A 25,000-nucleotide genomic window follows, 5' to 3' on the forward strand; every position below is an offset into this window, starting at 1 on the left:
CTAAGTGCAGCGGCATATATTTTGTGCAATCTACCAGCTCAAAAATCCTCTGCTCAAAAACTTCCTTGGATCGACTTTTAACTTCAGCGATACTTCAGAACGCAATCAAATTAAGTGGCATCTAAAACAGGCGCGATATAGGAAGATAATGAAGTCAGTTGTGCTTTGGTGGGAGTTGACTGCCTAACTCTAGGGGCCTCACTTTACTGGAGAAGAGAGTGGTGCCCGAGTACTATTGAGGACACGTGATCACTCTCTAGGACACGTGACCACTCTAGGACACGTGACCACACCCCAGGCTCTTTCAGGACGCCATGTTCCTAGACCGGGAATCTTGAAAGTGACTGGGAACAGGAGGGAGACTTTAGAATCTAGGAGAGAGTTGCTTAGCTGGGAATTGGAGATAGGTCGCACTTCCACGTCAAATGAAGAGCACATTCAGATTCATACCACTACCGTTTCCATGGAAACGTAGCACACATGGACTGTTGTGATAGGAACACAAGTTCCTCACGACACTCTTTCTCGCGTTCGGCACTTGTATCGCTGATATGTACACAGTGGAACAGGGAAGTAGCACGGCAAAGTTGCTTTCGTTGTGGACAAGTCTTTGTACAGATATGAACACATGTTGGCGAATGAACGTCCTCTTTAGAACTAACTGACCAATCACTGGTCAACGTTCTCTAAGCTTACATCAGACTGATTTCTGTGTCATGGATTTATTGAAACTGAGCTGTTGTGTTCCTTGCGTTGCGCTGTGGTCAGACTACCTATGCTGACCCTTGCTGGCTAGTTGGTTTTGATTACTGGCTGAGTGCACTGATAGCTTTAAATGTGTTTCTTTAGTCAGTCAACAAAGGCACTGATAGCTTTAAATGTGTTTCTTTAGTCAGTCAACAAAGGCACTGATAGCTTTACATGTGTTTCTTTAGTCAGTCAACAAAGGCACTGATCTGAAATCACTACAAGCTTTTTCTTGATCAATAATTCTTTCTCAAAATATATTTTTCCTTTCTGTACTGATTATGGTTAACAGAGCTTCCAGATGATCTAAACACTCGTACCTGCTATACACGAGTAGATTAGCGCGTTAAAAGACACGACAAAACTGAGTTAGACAGGAAAGCCCACTGCCCGGACTGCCAGAGGTAGAGCACAACACTGAGTTAGACAGGAAAGCCCACTGCCAGAGGTAGAGCACATCTATAAGTTTATCTTGTTGTGCTTCTTTGCTTTATCATGAATTGCATGACTTTGTAATCATCCATATGAATAAACACGGTTTAAGTCAAATGCATTACTGCGCCAAAGGGGACCCCTTGTGATGAATTATAATAAAACCTTGAAACCTTGAAACCTTGAAAGTCAAAACCTCGAAAGCTTAAAACCTTAACACTTTGAAAGCTAAAGACGGAAGCTCGTTTCTCTGTCAGAACCAATCCTGGAATGTCAAGTAGTTTTCGAAGTCAGAAACAATGGTGCGCAGTGGTGTCGGTGATACCTGGTCCAACAGTGAGTTGTGGTGTCGGGTGATAGCTGGTCCAACAGTGAGTTGTGGTCGTGGTGCTAGTCCCAGCATTCCACACTGGTGGCGTGGTTGCAGACCTTAATGTTGTCGTCGAAGCGCGTGCCGGCTGGACAGGACATGATGTGGGGCGGGTAGTCCATCCAGGCTCCTGGCAGACACATGACGAACTTCTCGCAGTCGTCAGGATGGGGGAACAGGCCTGATCCCAGACTGCGACAGTTGATGGCTGGAGGGACAAGGTAGAATTGTGTTAGGAGTTGGTTTAGTGATTATTGCGGACTTTAAGTCGCTCGCTGTTAACGTTAACGTAATTGTCAACAATATCATTGCGCAACACAGCGACGGCGAGGAAAGGCTCGCTGTCAAATAACAACATGCAGTTTTACAATTTGTGGTCATGGTCTCGCGGCTGGAATGCGGAAGCTGTGACCCGGCAGTTGCACAATTAATGTAACCCTTGCCTACACTCCGGTACTATCTTCCTAACGGACTCAGCTTAACGTCACTAAAGAGGAGCACCAGTTAAAGGCTGTGATAGACAATTAAGGCAGGATAGTGTTAGGATTATGTTTCGTGATTGAAGAGAAACATCAGAAGGACAAACAATGGCTGTGATAGACAATTAAGGCAGGATAGTGTTAGCATTATGTTTCGTGATTGAAGAGATAGACAATTAAGGCAGGATAGTGTTAGCATTATGTTTCGTGATTGAAGAGATAGACAATTAAGGCAGGATAGTGTTAGCATTATGTTTCGTGATTGAAGAGATAGACAATTAAGGCAGGATAGTGATAGGATTATGTTTCGTGATTGAAGAGATAGACAATTAAGGCAGGATAGTGATAGGATTATGTTTCGTGATTGAAGAGATAGACAATTAAGGCAGGATAGTGATAGGATTATGTTTCGTGATTGAAGAGATAGACAATTAAGGCAGGATAGTGATAGGATTATGTTTCGTGATTGAAGAGATAGACAATTAAGGCAGGATAGTGATAGGATTATGTTTCGTGATTGAAGAGAAACATCAGAAGGACAAACAATGGCTGTGATAGACAATTAAGGCAGGATAGTGATAGGATTATGTTTCGTGATTGAAGAGAAACATCAGAAGGACAAACAAAGGCTGTGATAGACAATTAAGGCAGGATAGTGATAGGATTATGTTTCGTGATTGAAGAGAAACATCAGAAGGACAAACAAAGGCTGTGATAGACAATTAAGGCAGGATAGTGATAGGATTATGTTTCGTGATTGAAGAGAAACATCAGAAGGACAAACAAAGGCTATGATAGACAATTAAGGCAGGATAGTGATAGGATTATGTTTCGTGATTGAAGAGAAACATCAGAAGGACAAACAATGGCTAGAATTCAGTCGTGAAAGGTTGGGGCCTCTCAGTCCGATGGCCAAACCTTCAATAACATTCTGAGCCTTTTAAATAGCATCGGTATTTATTTATAATCTAATTACAAAAAGATCGTTACGAGTTCAGTGAAGAACACATCGGAGCCATACAAATGGGCATATGTTAAATGTGTCGATGCACAACTGTAGAGTGTCGAGACTCGATGAGTAATTACACACGTTGTCATGGACAACATGTCCCAAGTCTCTGTCTCAGACTTAGTTCTGGAAATTAAAATACATGTAGTTCTGATAAATGACTTGCCTTATGTCTTATTCTATGACACATTTCAAGTTTTCTGGTTATCATGGCCGGTATGCAGGAGTCGAGATTAGAGACTTTAGTCAGGGATAAACTGTACCCTTGACGGAGTTTATCCTGGACTTAAGTCTGTAAACTCGACTTGTGCATACCAGCCCAGAAACATTATATTCGGGGAGTTGTAGCAAGCTTGAAGGCGAACAGATTGCTGAGGGCACAGAGCAAGGCTGAGAAATACGATCAGATTGCTGAGGGCACAGAGCAAGGCTGAGAAATACGATCAGCGAGTTGAACTGTCAAACAGACATTGCCAACTGCCAATAGTTGATGTGCTTGCTCAATTGATTTGCTTTAAGCTGAGCTAGGAAATAAAAGCGGACAGCCGCCCTGAAGACACACATTTGTCGCATGTCAACGGAATGGGTCCACAGAAGAATTTCTGACTAGTCGATCCAGGAAAATAACACCCCTAAAAACATTGACAGAATGAGACGGGGGTGAGTACACACCCGTGTCTTGTCAATCAATGTTTCATTCCCCTCACTAGCCCCGCCTGCTGTAGTGCCTTCCCCCCCCCCCCCCCCCCCCCACAACCCTCCCCCTCAATCTCTTCCTCTATTCCCTTAAACCGGAATTCAAAGCATCGTGCAGCCAGCTTATGTTTTGTATCAATTAATTGTTGAATAAAGCATCGTGCAGCCAGCTTATGTGTTGTATCAATTAATTGTTGAATAAAGCATCGTGCAGCCAGCTTATGTGTTGTATCAATTAATTGTTGAATAAAGCATCGTGCAGCCAGCTTATGTGTTGTATCAATTAATTGTTGAATAAAGCATCGTGCAGCCAGCTTATGTGTTGTATCAATTAATTGTTGAATAAAGCATCGTGCAGCCAGCTTATGTGTTGTATCAATTAATTGTTGAATAAAGCATCGTGCAGCCAGCTTATGTGTTGTATCAATTAATTGTTGAATAAAGCATCGTGCAGCCAGCTTATGTGTTGTATCAATTAATTGTTGAATAAAGCATCGTGCAGCCAGCTTATGTGTTGTATCAATTAATTGTTGAATAAAGCATCGTGCAGCCAGCTTATGTGTTGTATCAATTAATTGTTGAATAAAGCATCGTGCAGCCAGCTTATGTGTTGTATCAATTAATTGTTGAATAAAGCATCGTGCAGCCAGCTTATGTGTTGTATCAATTAATTGTTGAATAAAGCATCGTGCAGCCAGCTTATGTGTTGTATCAATTAATTGTTGAATAAAGCATCGTGCAGCCAGCTTATGTGTTGTATCAATTAATTGTTGAATAAAGCATCGTGCAGCCAGCTTATGTGTTGTATCAATTAATTGTTGAATAAAGCATCGTGCAGCCAGCTTATGTGTTGTATCAATTAATTGTTGAATAAAGCATCGTGCAGCCAGCTTATGTGTTGTATCAATTAATTGTTGAATAAAGCATCGTGCAGCCAGCTTATGTGTTGTATCAATTAATTGTTGAATAAAGCATCGTGCAGCCAGCTTATGTGTTGTATCAATTAATTGTTGAATAAAGCATCGTGCAGCCAGCTTATGTGTTGTATCAATTAATTGTTGAATTCAAAGCATCGTGCAGCCAGCTTATGTGTTGTATCAATTAATTGTTGAATTGAAAGCATCGTGCAGCCAGCTTATGTGTTGTATCAATTAATTGTTGAATTCAAAGCATCGTGCAGCCAGCTTATGTGTTGTATCAATTAATTGTTGAATAAAACACTGTTGAAACCAACTGTGACAGAAACGGGTTAAGGCGGAAGTGACGTACCTCCTGGCGCCTTCGCCTGCGCACCAGCCGACGACTCGTGTTTCCGGTGACGTCGCTTGTTGTTCCAGCCGTGGTCATGGTGACGGTGCTTTTCGTGCACAGAGTTCTCTCCCCTTTGTCGCTCTCTGGGCGTGGTGGGCGTGGTGAGGGGTGCGTGGCTGGGGGAGGGGCGTCCCGTGGGGCGTGCGTTCCAGTGTGTGGTGGGGGCGGCGGTTGTGGTTCGCTTCCACCAGGGCGCCTTGGTGACCGCCTTGGTGTTCCATGGCCGCCGGGTTGGTTTGCCCCACCACGACACGCGCGTGCCTTTGGACAAGGACGGCTGTGGACAGGCCGAGAGAGAAAGGTTGTCAGTGGATGATAATTTGACCTTGATTTGACCATGTAAGTGTAATATACGTTTGTTGTTCAATGCCATGATACACTCATGGCTTTACATGTTGTAATTGCTGTATGTTAAGCACACTCCTGATTGCCGTGCCCCAAGTGGGCCCCTTGTCGTGAGTAATGATACACCTTGAAACCTTCAACCTTGAATGAAAACAATACGATGACGAGCACATCGTGTGGTGTAGGGGAGATCTAAAGTTGAAATTGGGGAACGTCATGAAGAAAAAAATACCATGATCATGTTGTATGAAATAGGGGAGAGAGGTTTGTCACTGGACGGCCCCCATAAGGCTGAAAACAATACAATTGTACTGCTCCCGATGCTTTGTTGTTCACAATATTTCATGGCACCTTAATAAGATGAGAAATAAACCAGTGTTTAAACCAAAACAACGAACGCATGGTGTTAAGCAGGAAAGAGGTTTATGACTGGAAGACAAAACTAAGGGTAACAAGAGGACATTGAACGCTTCGTGTAAAGTTGGAGAATGTGCCGTCAGGAAGACAGCATTAGGATAAAGACAATCCAGACATTGGTAAAAGGTGCAATATGCATTAAAATAGAGACAGTGAGAGAGACATACTGACAGAAAAAAAAGTTTGCCACTGGGTCAGCACATCATGTGAAGTGATGGAAAATGGGCAAGTTTGTCATACAGTGCTAAAGACAAGTTAAGGATAAAAAAAAACGACGAAGGAGTAGAGACAAGGCAAGCGTTAAGTAGCCATTGCAAGGGCATGGCACAATGTAACGGTAAAAAGACAATAAATAAATCGTGTGAAATGGGTTAGAGAAGTTTGGCATGTTGAATTATCGCCAGCTTAACGCTAAAAAAGGCAATGACCACATAATTATTGTGGAGAGAGACAGAGACAGACAGAGACAGACAGAATGAGAGACAGAGCGAGAGAAAGAGGAGTTTGCCATATTATGTAAGGGCCTGATTGACGTGAAACCCACAACTAAACAGACAATGACCTTATGTGAAGTAGGACAGATGACGTCATTTGATGCTTAACGTTAACCACAACTAAACAGACAATGACCTTATGTGAATTAGGACAGATGACGTCATTTGATGCTTAACGTTAACCACAACTAAACAGACAATGACCTTATGTGAAGTAGGACAGATGACGTTGTCATTTGATGCTTAACGTTAACCACAACTAAACAGACAATGACCTTATCGGGTGAATTAGGAAAGATGACGTTGTCATTTGATGCTAAAGCCAATGTAAGGATAAAGAATACGAGGAAGGAATGGGCCAAAGAAAAGCGTAGCTAGCTGTGGTTTTAAGCGTAATCCATTATAAACATGGACATGGATTTAGACAGCGATTTAAGCGAGATGGGAAGGGAGAGAATGTTGCAAGACGAAAAGCAATGACCGTGTCGTGTGAAGTGAGCGACAGAGACATGCCATTGGAAGGCCAACGTGGAGACAGACCAGACACTGAAAACACCGTGTGAAGTTGGGCTTATGGTGACCTCCACACACACAATAGGGTGACGCGATTCATAATACAGTAGAACCCTCCTTTTAAGGCCTCCAAAATTATCTGAAATTCAGGTCTTAAAAAGTACGGAGTGTTAAAATGGGGATACACTTACAGAGGTTATGAACAGAAAATTTAAAAGAAAAACAAGCAAGGTCTTAAAAAGGGGGAGGTCTTAAATTGGGGGTGGTGGGGGTGGTGGGGGTGGGGGGTCCTTAATAGGGGGTTCCAATGTACGCTATAAATATGGACACGCATTACGATGGCAAAAGTGAGATCAGCGGAAAGAACGGGACGAGCCAAGACCAGTAAGTCAAAAACAAACAGGATCACGGCGGGAGGGGAGATCACTCATGGCGATTACTACGAGGGGCAGACACTCACGGTCATGGCCAATGTCAAAAAGCCAAGCACACACAACAAAATGCGATGAGGTAAAAAGTCTGGGACGGTTTTGTTTGATTAAAACCTTGGGATAGAGGAGAAGAATTCTAATTTGCCAAACAAAGAGAAACATTGTGCCTTTGGGACAAAAACTGAAGGAGAACGATTCCAAGGCACTTATCGACAATCAAATATTATATGCGAGCTGAATGTCAGTGGAGAAGAACTCTATCGTTGTAGGGAGAAGAACTCTATCGTTGTAGAGAGAAGAACTCTATCGTTGTAGGGAGAAGAACTCTATCGTTGTAGGGAGAAGAACTCTATCGTTGTAGGAAGAAGAACTCTATCGTTGTAGGGAGAAGAACTCTATCGTTGTAGGGAGAAGAACTCTATCGTTGTAGGGAGAAGAACTCTATCGTTGTAGGGAGAAGAACTCTATCGTTGTAGGAAGAAGAACTCTATCGTTGTTGGGAGAAGAACTCTATCGTTGTAGGGAGAAGAAGAACTCTATCGTTGTAGGGAGAAGAACTCTATCGTTGTAGGGAGAAGAACTCTATCGTTGTAGAGAGAAGAACTCTATCGTTGTAGGGAGAAGAACTCTATCGTTGTAGGGAGAAGAACTCTATCGTTGTAGGAAGAAGAACTCTATCGTTGTAGGGAGAAGAACTCTATCGTTGTAGGGAGAAGAACTCTATCGTTGTAGGGAGAAGAACTCTATCGTTGTAGGGAGAAGAACTCTATCGTTGTAGGGAGAAGAAATACGATAGAAGAAAGGAAATATCAAAGAAGGGAACTGATGAAGACTGACGCCGAGAGCAAACAAAGATCATTTAAAAGTGAGAAAGAGACAAATAAAGATCATTTAAAAGGGAGAAAGAGAAAAACATAGCGGAAAAGAGAGAGGGGAGGGGGCAGAGAGGGGCCATTGGACTGGAAGAATGGAACAAAAGCGAGATTAATCTTTACATATATATCACAAACCAATATACCGCGTTGATTTAACAGAGCTAGGGATAAAGCGACGGAAAGAACAATAGAACAAGTCGCGTAAGGCGAAAATACAACATTAGTCAAGCTCAGTCGAACTCACAGAATGAAACTGAACGCATTGGATTTTTTCCGCAAGACCGTACACTCGTAGCATCGTCTGTCTAACGCTCGTGGCAAAGGCAGTGATATCAACAATCCAGAAAAGCGCGGTAGCGGTTGCGCTGAGGAGGATAGCACGCTTTTCTATATCTCTATTCTTTTTAACTCTCTGAACGTGTTTTTAATCCAAACATATCATATCTATATGTTTTTGGAATCAGGAACGGACAAGGAATAAGATGAAAGTGTTTTTAAATTGATTTCGGAAATTTAATTTTAATCATAATTTTTATATTTTTAATTTTCAGAGCTTGTTTTTAATCCGAATATAACATATTTATATGTTTTTGGAATTAGAAAATGATGAAGAATACGATAAACGTAATTTTGGATCGTTTCATAAAAAAATACTTTTAATTACAATTTTCAGATTTTTAATGACCAAAGTCATTAATTAATTTTTAAGCCTCCAAGCTGAAATGCAATGCCAAAGTCCGGCCTTCGTCGAAGATTTCTTGGCCAAAATTTCAATCAATTTGATTACAAAATGAGGGTGTGACAGTGCCGCCTCAACTTTTACAAAATGCCGGATATGACGTCATCAAAGACATTTATCGAAAAAATAAAAAAAACGTCTGGGGATATCATACCCAGGAACTCTCATGAAAAATTTCATAAAGATCGGTCCAGTAGTTTACTCTGAATCGCTCTACACACACACACACACACACACACACACACACACACACACACACACACACACACACACACACACACACATACATACATACACCACGACCCTCAACTCGATTCCCCCCTCTATGTTAAAACATTTGGTCAAAACTTGACTAAATGTAAAAAGGAAGAAAGAATGCAATGAAAGAAAGACAATTGAGAGGCGTAAAGCACGCACACGTTTGAACCGCAAAGCCAGTGCTGGCAGCCTTATGCTAGGGGTCGGAAAACGGGAAAAGATAAAGATCGAGAATGACGTACAGAAAAAAAGTAAAGCAACACCAACAGACATCTTCTAGTCTAGTCAGCCAACGCATACCACTGTTAAAACAAAGAAATAAACAAGTCGCGTAAGGCGAAAATACAATATTTAGTCAAGTAGCTGCCATTTTTCAGCAAGACCGTATACTCGTAGCATCGTCAGTCCACCGCTCACGGCAAAGGCAGTGAAATTGACAAGAAGAGCGGGGTAGTAGTTGCGCTAAGAAGGATAGCACGCTTTTCTGTACCTCTCTTTGTTTTAACTTTCTGAGCGTGTTTTTAATCCAAACATATCATATCTATATGTTTTTGGAATCAGGAACCGACAAGGAATAAGATGAAAGTGTTTTTAAATTGATTTGGACAATTTAATTTTGATAATAATTTTTATATATTTAATTTTCAGAGCTTGTTTTTAATCCGAATATAACATATTTATATGTTTTTGGAATCAGCAAATGATGGAGAATAAGATAAACGTAAATTTGGATCGTTTTATAAATTTTTAGTTTTTTTTACAATTTTCAGATTTTTAATGACCAAAGTCATTAATTAATTTTTAAGCCACCAAGCTGAAATGCAATGCCGAACCCCGGGCTTCGTCGAAGATTACTTGACCAAAATTTCAACCAATTTGGTTGAAAAATGAGGGCGTGACAGTGCCGCCTCAACTTTCACGAAAAGCCGGATATGACGTCATCAAAGACATTTATCAAAAAAATGAAAAAAACGTTCGGGGATTTCATACCCAGGAACTCTCATGTCAAATTTCATAAAGATCGGTCCAGTAGTTTAGTCTGAATCGCTCTACACACACACACACACACACACACAGACACACACACACACACACACACAGACACACACACGCACATACACCACGACCCTCGTTTCGATTCCCCCTCGATGTTAAAATATTTAGTCAAAACTTGACTAAATATAAAAACAGACAAATAGAAAGGACTTGCAAAAATAAAGAAAGGATTATGAAGAACTAAGGTAACACCATCGGAAAGGTTGCAGTCTTATCAGTTTATTAACAACACTCGTGGTCTTCCCCATTGACGTGGTCTCGGCGAACACAACGAATGAAAGAACTAAAGAAAAGAAAGAGAAACAGAATAGAATACACAGACGTGACTAGAAAAGAAGAGCCAAGAAAGACGAAGACGTTGAGCAGCACCACCAGCACACCTAGAAGTCTGATCAGAGTATTCACAGCACCACCAGCAAACATAACAGTCTGATCAGAGTACTTACAGCACCACCAGCACACCTAGCAGTCTGATCAGAGTACTTACAGCACCACCAGCACACCTAGCGGTCTGATCAGAGTACTTACAGCACCACCAGCACACCTAGCGGTCTGATCAGAGTACTTACAGCACCACCAGCACACCTAGCGGTCTGATCAGAGTACTTACAGCACCACCAGCACACCTAGCGGTCTGATCAGAGTACTTACAGCACCACCAGCACACCTAGCGGTCTGATCAGAGTACTCACAGCACCACCAGCACACCTAGCAGTCTGATCAGAGTACTTACAGCACCACCAGCACACCTAGCGGTCTGATCAGAGTACTTACAGCACTCGTGGTTCTTCTCCTCTTGGGCTTGGGCTTGGTCTCGGCTTGCGCGATCTTGGCCACCCCGTCATAGGGCTTGAGTACCCGGGTGACAGTGGACAGCAGCGGGTACTTGCCTCCCCCGCACACCCCGTTGAAGTCGTCCATCTCCACGGACCACACGAAGGCTCCGGCCAGGTCACGCTTCATGATGTTGTCAGCCTGAAAGAAAAAGGGGCAGGTGTGAAACTGGACGCATAATCATATTGTTTTAGGATTGTAATATTATTTCTTCTTCTTCTTCTGCGTTCCCGTTCCACGTAATATTATTTCGACTCTGACGGCATTGCTTTGTCAGACGGATCGACTTAAAGCATTTTAACTGTTAGGTAAGGGTTAACCCTAACCCCAATTTTGTTTGTCTGTAATTATTTTTTGGCCTGTTCACGTTAAAGACCATTTGGTCGATTCACTTGTGAATGTCTTGTTTGGTCACAAATTAAACGTTCGACAATGTACTTTTCTTGTTTTATTATTCTGGATTTGATTGACAAGTCCAGTTTGACGAGTAATAACCTTGTGCAAAAGCTACTTTTTTTCTCAGTAAATATGTACAGATCATCACTGTTTCTCAGCAAGCTACTTTTGTGATTTGTTGGTGTGAATTAACACCTCATAGCTGTCTCTGCTGGTAGTCCATGGGTTAAGCCTGAAATTATACTTGGGACTTGTTGGTGTGAATTAACACCTCATAGCTGTCTCTGCTGGTAGTCCATGGGTTAAGCCTGAAATTATACTTGGGACTTGTTGGTGTGAATTAACACCTCATAGCTGTCTATGCTGGTAGTCCATGGGTTAAGCCTGAAATTATACTTGGGACTTCGCAAAGTCCACTTCACTAAGCTTGCTGCACGCAGCTTTGGTACTGAATGTTCCATAACTTTGGTACTGAATGTTCCATAACTTTGGTACTGAATGTTCCATAACTTTGGTACTGAATGTTCGATAACTTTGGTACTGAATGTTCCATAACTTTGGTACTGAATGTTCCATAACTTTGGTACTGAATGTTCCATAACTTTGGTACTGAATGTTCCATAACTTTGGTACTGAATGTTCGATAACTTTGTGCTCAGTTAAGGAAAGCCTTCATCTCCTGAATGAGAGCGGCCAGTAAGACCTGCGCGACACGTACCTTCATCTTCATGCTGTCGACGTTGTCGAAGCCGACCCACTGGTCACCGCCGTAAGCGTAGGGTGCACCCTGGTCGTCAATCCACCCCGTCTTCCACCCGCTGTCCTGGATGTTCTGACAGACCTGTAGCACAAAGAACGGTGAAGTCAGCGAATGATGCAAAGCTTGATAAGCTGTTATGCTATATGGCGAAATACATTCTTGTTGTTGTTGTGCGTGTTGAGAAGGTCAGTGAATGATGTTTACAGTGATGCACGCCCTTGGTTTGTGGTTTTGGCATCATCGACAGTAAAGGTGTTGGAATAATCTACACCTTGGTCAACTCTTGTTGACTCCCACCTTTCCTGACCGCTTTGAATGTCGAGGAAATGCAATGAAAGCGAAAACAATCCAACGTTTGTTGAAGATTTATTGGTGAAACGAAATTAAATACAATACTGCTGACACGTCTTCAATCTTCAGATAATCACATGGGACGATTTGAACATGCTTCAAAAAGCAAGACGTTTTTTGTGTGTTTTTAATTCCTTAGCATTTAGAGGACTTCAGGTTGACAAGTTAAGTTTCCAGAAGAATTCATTAGCTGAACAAATTTGAGTTTTTTGTTACACCAACTGAATGCCTTGAGTATCGGCGCACGAAACTTGCGTCAACTGAATGCCTTGAGTATCGGCGCACGAAACTTGCGTCAACTGAATGCCTTGAGTATCGGCGCACGAAACTTGCGTCAACTGAATGCCTTGAGTATCGGCGCACGAAACTTGCGTCAACTGAATGCCTTGAGTATCGGCGCACGAAACTTGCGTCAACTGAATGCCTTGAGTATCGGCGCACGAAACTTGCGTCAACTGAATGCCTTGAGTATCGGCGCACGAAACTTGCGTCAACTGAATGCCTTGAGTATCGGCGCACGAAACTTGCGTCAAAACTCCCGGTTTTCTTTTTGTATACCAATCATGCGTTACAATAATCTGTTTTCTGCTACCTTTGATACTTTGTATACCAATCATGCGTTACAATAATCTGTTTTCTGCTACCTTTGATACTTGATACTAACGCTAACTACACTTTGTTGCCGCCATGAAATATTTATGATGCCATGGAATATTTGTGTTGCCATGGAATATTTGTGTTGCAATGGCATATTTGTGTTGCCATGGAATACATGTATCTGTGTTGCCATGGAATACTTGAATTGCAATGGGATATCTATGTCACTATGGACATATCTGTGTTGCCATTGCATATCTATGTTGCCATGGACTATTTGTGTTGCCATGGAATATCTGTTTGCCATGAAATGTGGGTGTTGCCATGGAAACCTGTGTGTGTGTGTGTGTGTGTGTATGTGACGTACCTCGTAGTAGGACATGATTCCGGTCTCCTTGGTGTACTTGCCACTACGACCTCCACCCTTGGCAGGGGCGTGCACTCCGTGCTGACTAGGGTCCATTAAGGTGAAGGACATTCCGTACGTGGCAAGGCCGACAATCAGCTTGCTCTTGGGCACCCCCATGTCCAGCCAGTAGTTGATGGACCAGTTCTGTGACAAAAGCACGGAGAGATGAGCAGTGTGATAACAACATCAACGTTGATAAAGGCGCGATGGACCAGTTCTGTCAGGGTAACAGTGGGATAAAAGGGTAACCTTTTTGTAAAGAGTTAAACAGACATTTTCTTTTCTTTATTATTTTCTCTATTTTTGACGACAGACCTTCTTGAACGATCGGATTTCAGTCATCTGTGTCCAGCGAATAGGTGACACGACTTTGTTCGGAAGTTGGAGAACCAGAATGACGACCAGAACAGCTGATAGCAGTAACTGGTTTTTATTTCTTGGCAAACAGACAGAGTTGGGAACACATGTCGAAGGCGAACGAGCAAGGTTTGCTAATTGTCACAGCGATATCAATGTTAAATCCTTCATGGATTTGGAGATTAATTTTCTGGGAGGAAGAAGGTGTTAGGGCAGAGGGCAGCTTACCTAGTAAAGCTCGGACTGTTCACCAGGGAGGGGGGAGGGGTATAAGAGGGTTCCTATCTACCTGGTAGAGCTCGGACTGTTGACCTAGGGGGGGGGGGGGGGGGGCTGTGAAAAAGTGTTCCCCATTTACCTGGTAAAGCTCGGACTGTTCGCCAGGGGGGTCGTTGCGGTGTTTCCACAGAGGACTGTGATGACCGGTCCGCTTCTCCCACTGACCGTGGTAGTTGTATGTCATCAGCAGCATGAAGTCCATGTACCTGCACGTCACACACAGTTACATGTCGTCACTCACAGTTACATGTCGTCAGTCACACAAAGCTTGTAACTCTTTTCTTAGTTGTTGTGCACATCATCTTCAACTGTTTAGGCTGTGAAACAAAACTCTGGCTGTGAAACAAAACTCTGGCTGTGAAACAAAACTCTGGCTGTGAAACAAAACTCTGGCTGTGAAACAAAACTCTGGCTGTGAAACAAAACTCTGGCTGTGAAACAAAACTCTGGCTGTGAAACAAAACTCTGGCTGTGAAACAAAACTCTGGCTGTGAAACAAAACTCTGGCTGTGAAACAAAACTCTGGCTGTGAAACAAAACTCTTTGTCATGACACACGCCGTAGGTCAGCAGAAGCTAGGCTAAGGGAGGAGGACATGATACCAACTCAGCCTTGAACTTTGCAGAAGTGATAGTTATCTTTGGAATACTTTATACCTTTATACTTTAGACAAAGTCCATGGAGAAACCCAATGTTTCTTTGAAAGAACTTTCCTCTTGTATTGTGGTCCATCATCACATTGATATTGGACACAACAATTAAGAGATGTTACGGCATGATAGGCGATTGCATTAAACTTCAATTCCTCGTCAACAAGGACAGCAATGTTTCAGGGCTCTTAGTGTCCAGCGAATAGCTGACTGGTCAGAGAACCAGAACTACGACCACAACAGTAACTGTAAAAATTGATAGCAGCAACGCCTTTAAACTGTATTTTATTTTTGTGTAAAGGAGAGGGGTTTGTATAGCGATGTTAAAGACGAACATGGGACTAACTGTCATTGTGATATGAATGGCGATGTTAAAGACGAACATGGGACTAACTGTCATTGTGATATGAATGGCGATGTTAAAGACGAACATGGGACTAACTGTCATTGTGATATGAATGGCGATGTTAAAGACGAACGAGAGACTATACTGGCACGGTTGGCCTAGTGGTAAGGCGTCCGCCCCGTGATCGGGAGGTCGTGGGTTCGAACCCCGGCCGGGTCATACCTAAGACTTTAAAATTGGCAATCTAGTGGCTGCTCCGCCTGGCGTCTGGCATTATGGGGTTAGTGCTAGGACTGGTTGGTCCGGTGTCAGAATAATGTGACTGGGTGAGACATGAAGCCTGTGCTGCGACTTCTGCCTTGTGTGTGGCGCACGTTATATGTCAAAGCAGCACCGCCCTGATATGGCCCTTCGTGGTCGGCTGGGCGTTAATCAAACAAACAAACAAACAAACGAGAGACTAACTGTCATTGTGATATGATTGTCGATCTGGGGAAAAGTTCGTTGTTAACGAGGGTAGTGGCGAGACAAGAAGGGCAAAGACACATTGTCTGTTAACGAGGGTAGTGGCGAGACAACGAGGGTAGTGGCGAGACAACGAGGGTAGTGGCGAGACAACGAGGGTAGTGGCGAGACAACGAGGGTAGTGGCGAGACAAGAAGGGCAAAGACACATTGTCTGTTAACGAGGGTAGTGGCGAGACAAGAAGGGCGGACTCACTTGATAATCTTGCGGGGCTCATAGGACGTGTTGATGAAGTACGTGCCGGAAGCGGTTGCCATGGTGAGGAGCAGCTTGTCGCGGCCAGTGGAGCGTGACTCTTCAGCGAACGCCTCGTACAGACCCTGCAACACGTCACACGTTAGGCTACGTCACCAAACTGACATGCGTCACGGGTCAGGTATACGTCATCACACAGACATGGACACACCACGTTTATGTTATTGTTGTTTACTGTGTATTAATTTAACTAATAAGTTAAATATATTTTTTTATTTAATGTTTTATATTATTGTTCTTCAATTTCATAATCAATGTATGGCAATACATTTTATTATTGCTGTATATGTTAATCATACCCCTCATCTTCACGCCCTACTTGGGCCTCCTGTGATGAGTAATAGTAAACTTTGAAACCTTGATTAACAGATCAGTGAGGCTCAAGTTCTATTTGCCATCCATGAAAACAGCTTAAAGCTCAGGCAGCGTCAGGGGGATTTATCAACTGATTTATATCTCTTGGTTTGTTTTTTAATTTCTCATTTTTGTGTGTTCTCGTCTGAACAACATGCGATAGAACAGAAGAGATAAACACATGAAGGAAGCACAAAGCTCTGTAGACGGGCCTTGGCAAGTATGAAGGCGTAATCATCAGGGTTTCAAGATTTCACCGCTAAATGCACACAGATACATTGCTCAGACAGACAGACAAACAGACAGACAGACAGACAGACACACAGACACACAGACAGACACACAGACAGACAGACAGACAGACACACAGACAGACAGACGTACCTTCATGAGCTTGGTGTAGCGGAACTTGTCTTCTGGGGGACTGCCTCGAGTGGCGGGGAACTCCCAGTCCATGTCGAAGCCGTCAAAGTTGTACCTGCACACAATTCAAAATCATTAGCTATTCATGACTGGTGGTATACAGGTAACACTAATTAACCATTTACTCTATTGCATCGAGTCGTCAAAGTTGTACCTGGTGATACAGCCAGGAGTCAGCACGTCAATAATCAGGCATAAAAACTTCTTTTTTTACAAGAATTTTTATTTTTTATTTTTTATTTATAAAAAAAACTTTTTTGATGTCCCTCTTTAAAAATTCTAAAAAACATTATTTTTGTTATTTGAATGCTCTGTTTTAAAACTTTGTCCCGTGTCAGGGACCCTCATACAAGCTCACATATTCAGCAGTATATTAAATGTTGCTTGTAAGGTTCTGAACATCTAGAATTGCTACATCCTGTTCGGCTACAGAGAGGTCTGTACCCTGGCTCTCCGTTAGGTCTGTACCCTGGCTCTCCGTTAGGGACATTGCCCCTGGACCTTACTTTGCCCCCTGAGCTTTCCCTCTTTTTGTTGCTGCGCAGTCATCTGTGTTCATGCGATAATTCTGTGTTCGTTTTGTGTGGCTCATAGCACGCATGAGTGGAACACATCAATCCCTCTACGCAGCCATGCAGGCTTTGTCAGTCGACCAGGACATGAAATATGGTTAAGCCAAAACAAGATAAGAACTGAGCCTTCACTTCCTGAGGTATATGATGTGCTTCTTGATCCTTTTCCTTTATTTTCACTCTTAGAAAGAACGTCAAGGTTAAGTTAAAGTAAGGCAAGGTAGCGGTCATATAGTAAAATCAAAACCAAACCCATTAACACTAAGAACACTTGTTTTTTCTTTACTCTGACACACAACAAGCAACACACTGAGAGAAGTTACACTCACTTCCTGAGGTAGGTGATGACGTTCTTGATCCACATCCTCATGTTGGTCTGGCTGGAGATCATGGGGATGAAGGGCTTGGAGCCGATCTGCCAGCCGCCCACCGCCAGCAGCACCTTCAGGGCCGGGTTCTGCTCCTTCATGGCTATGGTGCGCTCGTAAAGACCTGTGGACAGAGAGTTACGCATATGGTAACAGCCTTTCCATGAGCCATCGGGTTGGTTTGTGTAATATGCCTGCTTGGCTCTTTCCCCAAAGTAGAGTAAGAAGATCTTAAAACCGAGAAACAAACCCAGTACCTCCAGAAGACTTCTCTTGAACAATAACTCTATTCTTTAGTTCTAACCCAGTATGAGGGCTTCTCCTGTACATACGATGACGAAAAAAGTGCTTGACGTCACAGTACTCACCGTTGTGGCCCTGGTCATTCCTGTTGAAGGCCATGAGGTCATTGCCGCTGGGGTCAATGTCGACAAAGGCGAAGATGATGTGGGTACACAGAAAGGGGTCGATGTCTTCTGGCAGGAATTTACCGATACCCTGTCGGTTCTGCGCAAAACTGCTGTAGTAACAGAACACCTTTTTGCCATTATCTGCAAAGGACAACAGAACATGGAGGTCAGTTTTGTTTGGAGCGCCTTGTGGGTGAAGCTTCTGTATCATGAGTACACACCCATCATACGAGACTCAAAGGGAAGTCAAGAAAACAGGGACTAACTTTATCGTCTGTTTCATATCATTATTGTAACACTTGGATCAGGCAAACGCAGAAAGAGAGAGAGATAGAGAGAGAGAGAGAGAGAGAGAGAGAGAGAGAGAGAGAGAGAGAGAGAGAGAGAGAGAGAGAGATTTCCGGTGCAATTAATTCAAATCTGAAGTTCTCTGGTCTCGGGATCATGCCTCAGTCATGTCGGGAGATGAGTTTCTATCTAGCGCTTTTCTAGGACGCTTTGCGCAAAATTACATTGTGTTTTTTTACTCGGATAATGCCCGACTATTACAATAAAAAGAAATATCCAGGTCACAATCATGCGATGTTTCCATCAAGTGAGGGTGGTGGTGGAGGAGGGGGAGGGGGAGGGTGGTGGTGGAGGAGGGGGGGGGGTGTTCTTGTCCTTATTGTGAACGTGCACTCACAGGCAGCCCAGTAGTGCAAGCAGCATCCGAACTTAAAATACTATCTCGTTATTAAATCCTCATTTAAGAAAAAGGAAAGTGAAACATTGTTTCTGTACAATTATTAGCGGAAAGAAAGCTTCAACAGCTACTAGTACTACCAACAAGCAATGAACTTTGATCAACTGTGGCCAGCACATCCTTTTGGTTTTCTTATACGTTGACACGTTCAACAACAGCCTTGGGAACATGAAGCCGAGTAGAGTACACCATTTTTTTGTCGAAAGAAAAGTAACTGCGGTCGGACTTAAAACTATAGAATGTTCTTGGCGATGTTGATGAGACGAGTGATTACTAATTTATCTTGACTAGTTTCAAGATCAGACTTAAACAAATCACATCTGATTGATATTATCCTCTACCATGGCCGTGTTCAGTAGCTGGCTGAACATAATCTCAGCACAGAGAAACCCAGAACGGAAACAATTGGTGGAATCGGCAAAAACAAATGTTTCTAGTAGAAGGGCTTTGTCTTTTTGCAAGCTGTTTTCAGTATGACGACAGAAGGTCGATATTCAGGCAATGGCTAATCTCTTGTGGTCATGAAGAAATAGAAAGAACATTATTTTAGAAATATATTTAATCACGAGACGTAAAAGAAGAGCGAAAACTCCTAATCGGTTTTGGTTGATGAAAAATAAATATTTTAAAAAGAAAGAAAGCATATCAAGAAAAGGGACAATTACAATGAATGAAGAAATAAATACATTATTTAATAACTACAAATCACCCGCACAACACACACTTTTTTCAAACACAGAAAACAGGAGGAGATATTATCATTAAAGCGAGAGAGGCACCTCAAGTGAAAGCACAGCAGTAACAGTGAACAAGACTGACGGAGAACAAGCCTGACACACACCGCCACACGAACAAGACTGACACACACGAGCAAAGACGATACAAAAAGAAAAAGACAGTGACAAGACAGACAGTGACAAGACAGACAGTGACAAGACAGACAGTGACAAGACAGACAGTGACAAGACAGACAGTGACAAGACAGACAGTGACAAGACAGACAGTGACAAGACAGACAGTGCACAAATTAACCAGTACGTCGTGGATGACTTACCTGCCCATGCCGGTAGCACGACGCTCAGCAGTACAAGTCCACAGACCGCGCGTAGCATCGCCATCTTGGTGTGGATGACCTTCACCTCCAACGCCCTCAGTCTCTGCAAGGCGAAGGCTTGGATCGTAGGAAAGCTTCACTCCTTATCACGAACAATCCAGGTCAGGTCAGCTAGAAAATCGTCAATGTTCAAACCTTCAGCATAAAGCTTCAGGCACTTTCTCAGAGATGCAAACTGTTTAATATTTCACAGAGTCCGGAGCACAGGAAAGTCCAAAGGATGTTCCTTTAGGATGAAACGAGGGATGGAGAACGCTCAGAAACTGAAGAAAAGCGGCTGAAAACTCTGCTTTCGTGTATAACAATCTGTGCAGAAGAAGAACAGTTTTGTCAAACCGTCGTTGGAAGAAGAAACGAGGTGAAAACGGAGTAGAATAGTGTCGGATTAAGTGAAGACGACGGCTGGCTGTGGCGGCACAAGAACCGGTGGAAGCCTTGCTCTTGTTCTGGAGCTGCTGGTGTTGGTACTGCTGCTGGAGAGCGCGGGCCGCTTTATATAGGCCGGGAGGGCCACCTGTCAATCATTGTCCGCGAGCTGACCACACCGCTGGGAGCTGGCCAGGATGGAAACGAGGCTCAGCCCATTGATCTGTTGACCACACACGCACACCCCTCCCCCTCCTCCGCCAGCACACCCCTCCCCCTTCTCCTCCCTCACCCTTCTCCTCCCTCAATGTAAAAAAGGCCTCCCCCCCTTCCTTATCCATTGTGGTTTGTGTGTTTGTGTGTTTGTGTGTTTGTGTGCTTCCCTGGCCCTTCACCCCTATCCCCTACATTCACTCTCTCCAAGTTGTCGTTCGCTCTCTCTTTCTGTTTCTCCTTTTGTGTGTGTATGACCCGTTCTCTCTCTCTCTCTCTCTCTCTCTCTCTCTCTCTCTCTCTCTCTCTCGCTTTCTCTCGCTTTCTCTCTCTCTCTCCCTTCTCTCTCTCTCTCTCTCTTTCTCTCTCTCTCTCTCTCGCTTTCTCTCGCTTTCTCTCTCTCTCTCCCTTCTCTCTCTCTCTCTCTCTCTCTCTCTCTCTCTCTCTCTCTCTCTCTCTCTCTCTCTCTCTCTCTCTCTCTCTCTCTCTCTCTTTCCCAGCCTCGCGTCTTTATCGTCCTCTCTCTCTTTGTTAAAGAGTTCAGTTTGTGTACTTTTTATCAAGAGATGAACGAACTGCAATGCCGATAAGTTCCATATCATGTCGCTTGTCCAACCCTCTTTGTTCTCTTGCCCTTGTCCTCTGTCTGTCTGTCCTATCTGTCTGTCTTTTTGTCTGTGTCTGTCCGCGCCTCTCCCTGTCTGTCAGACTGTCTGTGTCTGTCCGCGCCTCTCCCTGTCTGTCATACTGTCTGTGTCTGTCCGCGCCTCTCCCTGTCTGTCAGACTGTCTGTGTCTGTCCGCGCCTCTCCCTGTCTGTCAGACTGTCTGTGTCTGTCCGCGCCTCTCCCTGTCTGTCAGACTGTCTGTGTCTGTCCGCGCCTCTCCCTGTCTGTCTTTTTGTCTGTGTCTGTCCGCGCCTCTCCCTGTCTGTCACACTGTCTGTGTCTGTCCGTGCCTCTCCCTGTCTGTCACACTGTCTGTGTCTGTCCGCGCCTCTCCCTGTCTGTCACACTGTCTGTGTCTGTCCGCGCCTCTCCCTGTCTGTCAGACTGTCTGTGTCTGTCCGCGCCTCTCCCTGTCTGTCAGACTGTCTGTGTCTGTCCGCGCCTCTCCCTGTCTGTCAGACTGTCTGTGTCTGTCCGCGCCTCTCCCTGTCTGTCTTTTTGTCTGTGTCTGTCCGCGCCTCTCCCTGTCTGTCACACTGTCTGTGTCTGTCCGTGCCTCTCCCTGTCTGTCAGACTGTCTGTGTCTGTCCGCGCCTCTCCCTGTCTGTCAGACTGTCTGTGTCTGTCCGCGCCTCTCCCTGTCTGTCAGACTGTCTGTGTCTGTCCGCGCCTCTCCCTGTCTGTCAGACTGTCTGTGTCTGTCCGCGCCTCTCCCTGTCTGTCAGACTGTCTGTGTCTGTCCGCGCCTCTCCCTGTCTGTCAGACTGTCTGTGTCTGTCCGCGCCTCTCCCTGTCTGTCAGACTGTCTGTGTCTGTCCGCGCCTCTCCCTGTCTGTCAGACTGTCTGTGTCTGTCCGCGCCTCTCCCTGTCTGTCAGACTGTCTGTGTCTGTCCGCGCCTCTCCCTGTCTGTCAGACTGTCTGTGTCTGTCCGCGCCTCTCCCTGTCTGTCAGACTGTCTGTGTCTGTCCGCGCCTCTCCCTGTCTGTCAGACTGTCTGTGTCTGTCCGCGCCTCTCCCTGTCTGTCACACTGTCTGTGTCTGTCCGCGCCTCTCCCTGTCTGTCACACTGTCTGTGTCTGTCCGCGCCTCTCCCTGTCTGTCAGACTGTCTGTGTCTGTCCGCGCCTCTCCCTGTCTGTCAGACTGTCTGTGTCTGTCCGCGCCTCTCCCTGTCTGTCAGACTGTCTGTGTCTGTCCGCGCCTCTCCCTGTCTGTCAGACTGTCTGTGTCTGTCCGCGCCTCTCCCTGTCTGTCAGACTGTCTGTGTCTGTCCGCGCCTCTCCCTGTCTGTCAGACTGTCTGTGTCTGTCCGCGCCTCTCCCTGTCTGTCAGACTGTCTGTGTCTGTCCGCGCCTCTCCCTGTCTGTCTTTTTGTCTGTGTCTGTCCGCGCCTCTCCCTGTCTGTCTTTTTGTCTGTGTCTGTCCGCGCCTCTCCCTGTCTGTCAGACTGTCTGTGTCTGTCCGCGCCTCTCCCTGTCTGTCTTTTTGTCTGTGTCTGTCCGCGCCTCTCCCTGTCTGTCAGACTGTCTGTGTCTGCCCGCGCCTCTCCCTGTCTGTCAGACTGTCTGTGTCTGTCCGCGCCTCTCCCTGTCTGTCAGACTGTCTGTGTCTGTCCGCGCCTCTCCCTGTCTGTCACACTGTCTGTGTCTGTCCGCGCCTCTCCCTGTCTGTCTTTTTGTCTCTTCTTGTCTGTATGTCTGTCCCTCTCACTGTTCTGTCTCTCTTACTCTCTCTCTCTCTGTCTCTCTCCCCTCTCTCTCTCTCTCTGTCTCTCTGTCTCTCTCTCTGTCCCTCTCACTGTTCTGTCTCTCTTACTCTCTCTCTCTCTCTCTCTCTCTCTCTCTGTCTCTGTCTCTCTCTCTCTCTCTCTCTCTCTCTCTCTCTCTCTCTCTCTCTCTGTTTTGCCTCTGTCTTTCATCCTTTCCCTCCCCCTCCCTGTCCCCGTGAGGTGTGTGTTGATCCGCGGTCTTTGCTCCCATGTTTACCTGTGCACCTGTCTTAAAGTTGCACACAAACCGCTACCTCCCCTCCCTGCCCCTCCCCCCAATCCCACTGCCCCCGCCCTCCTTCTCTTTCCCCCTCTGCTACCTGAGTGCCCATACACCTGTGTTTTCATAACCGTAATATCCCCAATCGTGAGTACAATTCCCAGCAGACTTTTTATTTCCGTAATGGGTCTGATGTTTTGCTTTGTTGTCCCGTTGACACGCCGACTTTGACCCCAGTTAGCATGCTATCAGGGACATTAATATTCACACGGAAATATGAATCAACGCACGCAAAGATTGCTTTTTCAATGAGGACATTTTCATGCATTGCATGTGTTGCTTATTCAATGATCTGTTGACGCATTATGAATACAAACACAGCTTGCAAGAGAGGACTCGATGATGATCCATAATGAAGCTTTGGTACGTTTTGCCTGGGTCATCTTTCTGTCTCTCTCTTTATCTATGTGAGTCTCTCTTTGTTTCTATCTCTGTATCTCTCTGGGGTCCTGATTTGGCCTATTATGGTCCGCTGGACCCGATCAGCTAACTAACGAACTAACCTGTATCTCTCTCTGTCTGTCTATCTCTCTTATTCTTTCGCTCTCTGTTTCTCTTTCTCTCTGTATCTCTCTCTCTCTCTCTGTCCATGTTTTTCTTTCTCTCTCTCTGTTTCTCTTTGTCTCTGTTTCCCTCTATCTCTCTTTCTGTTTCACTTTTCTCTCTCTCTGTTCCCCCATCTCTCTCTTTTCCTATCTCTTTCTGTTGTTCTCTCTCTCTCTTTCTCTCTCTCTCTTCCTCTCTCCCCCTTCTCTCGGACTCTCTCTCTCTCTCTCCCCCTCGCTCTCTATTTGTTCCTCTGTCTCTCTCTTTCTGTTGTTCCCTCTCTCTCTTCCTCTCTCCCCCTTCTCTCGGACTCTCTCTCTCTCTCTCTCTCTCTCTCTCTCTCTCTCCCCCTTCTCTCGGACTCTCTCTCTCTCTCTCTCTCTCTCTCTCTCTCTCTCCCTCGCTCTCTATTTGTTCCTCTGTCTCTCTGTTTTCCTCTCTCTTTCTGTTGTTCCCTCTCTCACTACATTTCTCTACAGTCTTTCTCTCTGTCTGTGTGTCTCTCTCTCCCCCTGCTCTCTCCCTCTGTCTCTCTTTCTTTGTCCCCCCCCCTCCCGGATCATTCTCATAACTTAATATTTCCTTGTCTCCTTACCCTTTATCTTCAAAATGTGACGTTGTCCGCCCCTCTCTCTTCCCTTCGCGTCGGACCGGGTCGTAGCCACAGAGACACAGACTATATCTCTGTGGTCGTAGCAAGAATTGTCTGGCTTTTGTGCAACACTGTGCACATGACATCTACCTTGCCCGCGTCTCTCATATCAACAAACACAGAAGATAGAAAAGGCAGAAGCAGAAAAGGTTAAATGATTGATAGGAGAGTCATGGTAAAGAGAGAGATAGATAGAGAGAGAGAGAGTGACAGAGAGAGAGAGAGAGAGAGAGAGAGAGAGAGAGAGAGAGAGAGAGAGAGAGAGAGAGAGAGAGAGAGAGAATTAGACGGACGGACGGACTCACAGACGAACATACAGACAAACAGACAAACAGAGGACTAAGGGTAAGGGGAGCGGGAGGTATACTTAAGAAAAGGATTGCATTAACATGATAAAAACAAACAAACATGTGTATGTACAATCATGAGATTTCTCTCACAGAATGCCAATGTGTTGTGTCTCATCTTCTGCTGTCTTGTATCCGCTGTCCTGGTCAACTGTCCTGGTCAACTGTCCTGGTCAACTGTCCTGGTCACCTGTCCTGGTCAACTGTCCTGGTCACCTGTCCTGGTCAACTGTCCTGGTCAAC

The 25,000-nt window shown here is 44.7% G+C and overlaps 1 protein-coding gene across 1 annotated transcript in view; it reads right to left on the reverse strand.

Moving 5' to 3' along the window:
- Positions 1 to 20,363, reverse strand: part of LOC138979361 (chitinase-3-like protein 1) — a 20,446-nt gene extending 83 nt beyond the window's left edge. The window contains exons 1-11 of the mRNA XM_070352066.1: positions 19,858 to 20,363; positions 18,017 to 18,199; positions 17,610 to 17,772; positions 16,670 to 16,763; positions 15,872 to 15,996; positions 14,235 to 14,361; positions 13,478 to 13,663; positions 12,121 to 12,243; positions 10,947 to 11,147; positions 5,003 to 5,321; positions 1 to 1,757 (exon numbers count right to left, since the gene is read on the reverse strand). The exon at positions 1 to 1,757 is cut by the window's left edge and continues 83 nt beyond it. Coding sequence (XP_070208167.1) covers positions 1,570 to 1,757; positions 5,003 to 5,321; positions 10,947 to 11,147; positions 12,121 to 12,243; positions 13,478 to 13,663; positions 14,235 to 14,361; positions 15,872 to 15,996; positions 16,670 to 16,763; positions 17,610 to 17,772; positions 18,017 to 18,199; positions 19,858 to 19,921 — 1,773 coding nt within the window. The 5' untranslated portion in view covers positions 19,922 to 20,363 and the 3' untranslated portion in view covers positions 1 to 1,569. The remainder of the gene's footprint in view (positions 1,758 to 5,002; positions 5,322 to 10,946; positions 11,148 to 12,120; positions 12,244 to 13,477; positions 13,664 to 14,234; positions 14,362 to 15,871; positions 15,997 to 16,669; positions 16,764 to 17,609; positions 17,773 to 18,016; positions 18,200 to 19,857) is intronic.
- Between the last annotated feature and the right edge of the window lie 4,637 nt (positions 20,364 to 25,000).

This window comes from Littorina saxatilis, linkage group LG11 (assembly GCF_037325665.1).
Source record: "Littorina saxatilis isolate snail1 linkage group LG11, US_GU_Lsax_2.0, whole genome shotgun sequence".
NCBI classification, from domain to species: domain Eukaryota; kingdom Metazoa; phylum Mollusca; class Gastropoda; order Littorinimorpha; family Littorinidae; genus Littorina; species Littorina saxatilis.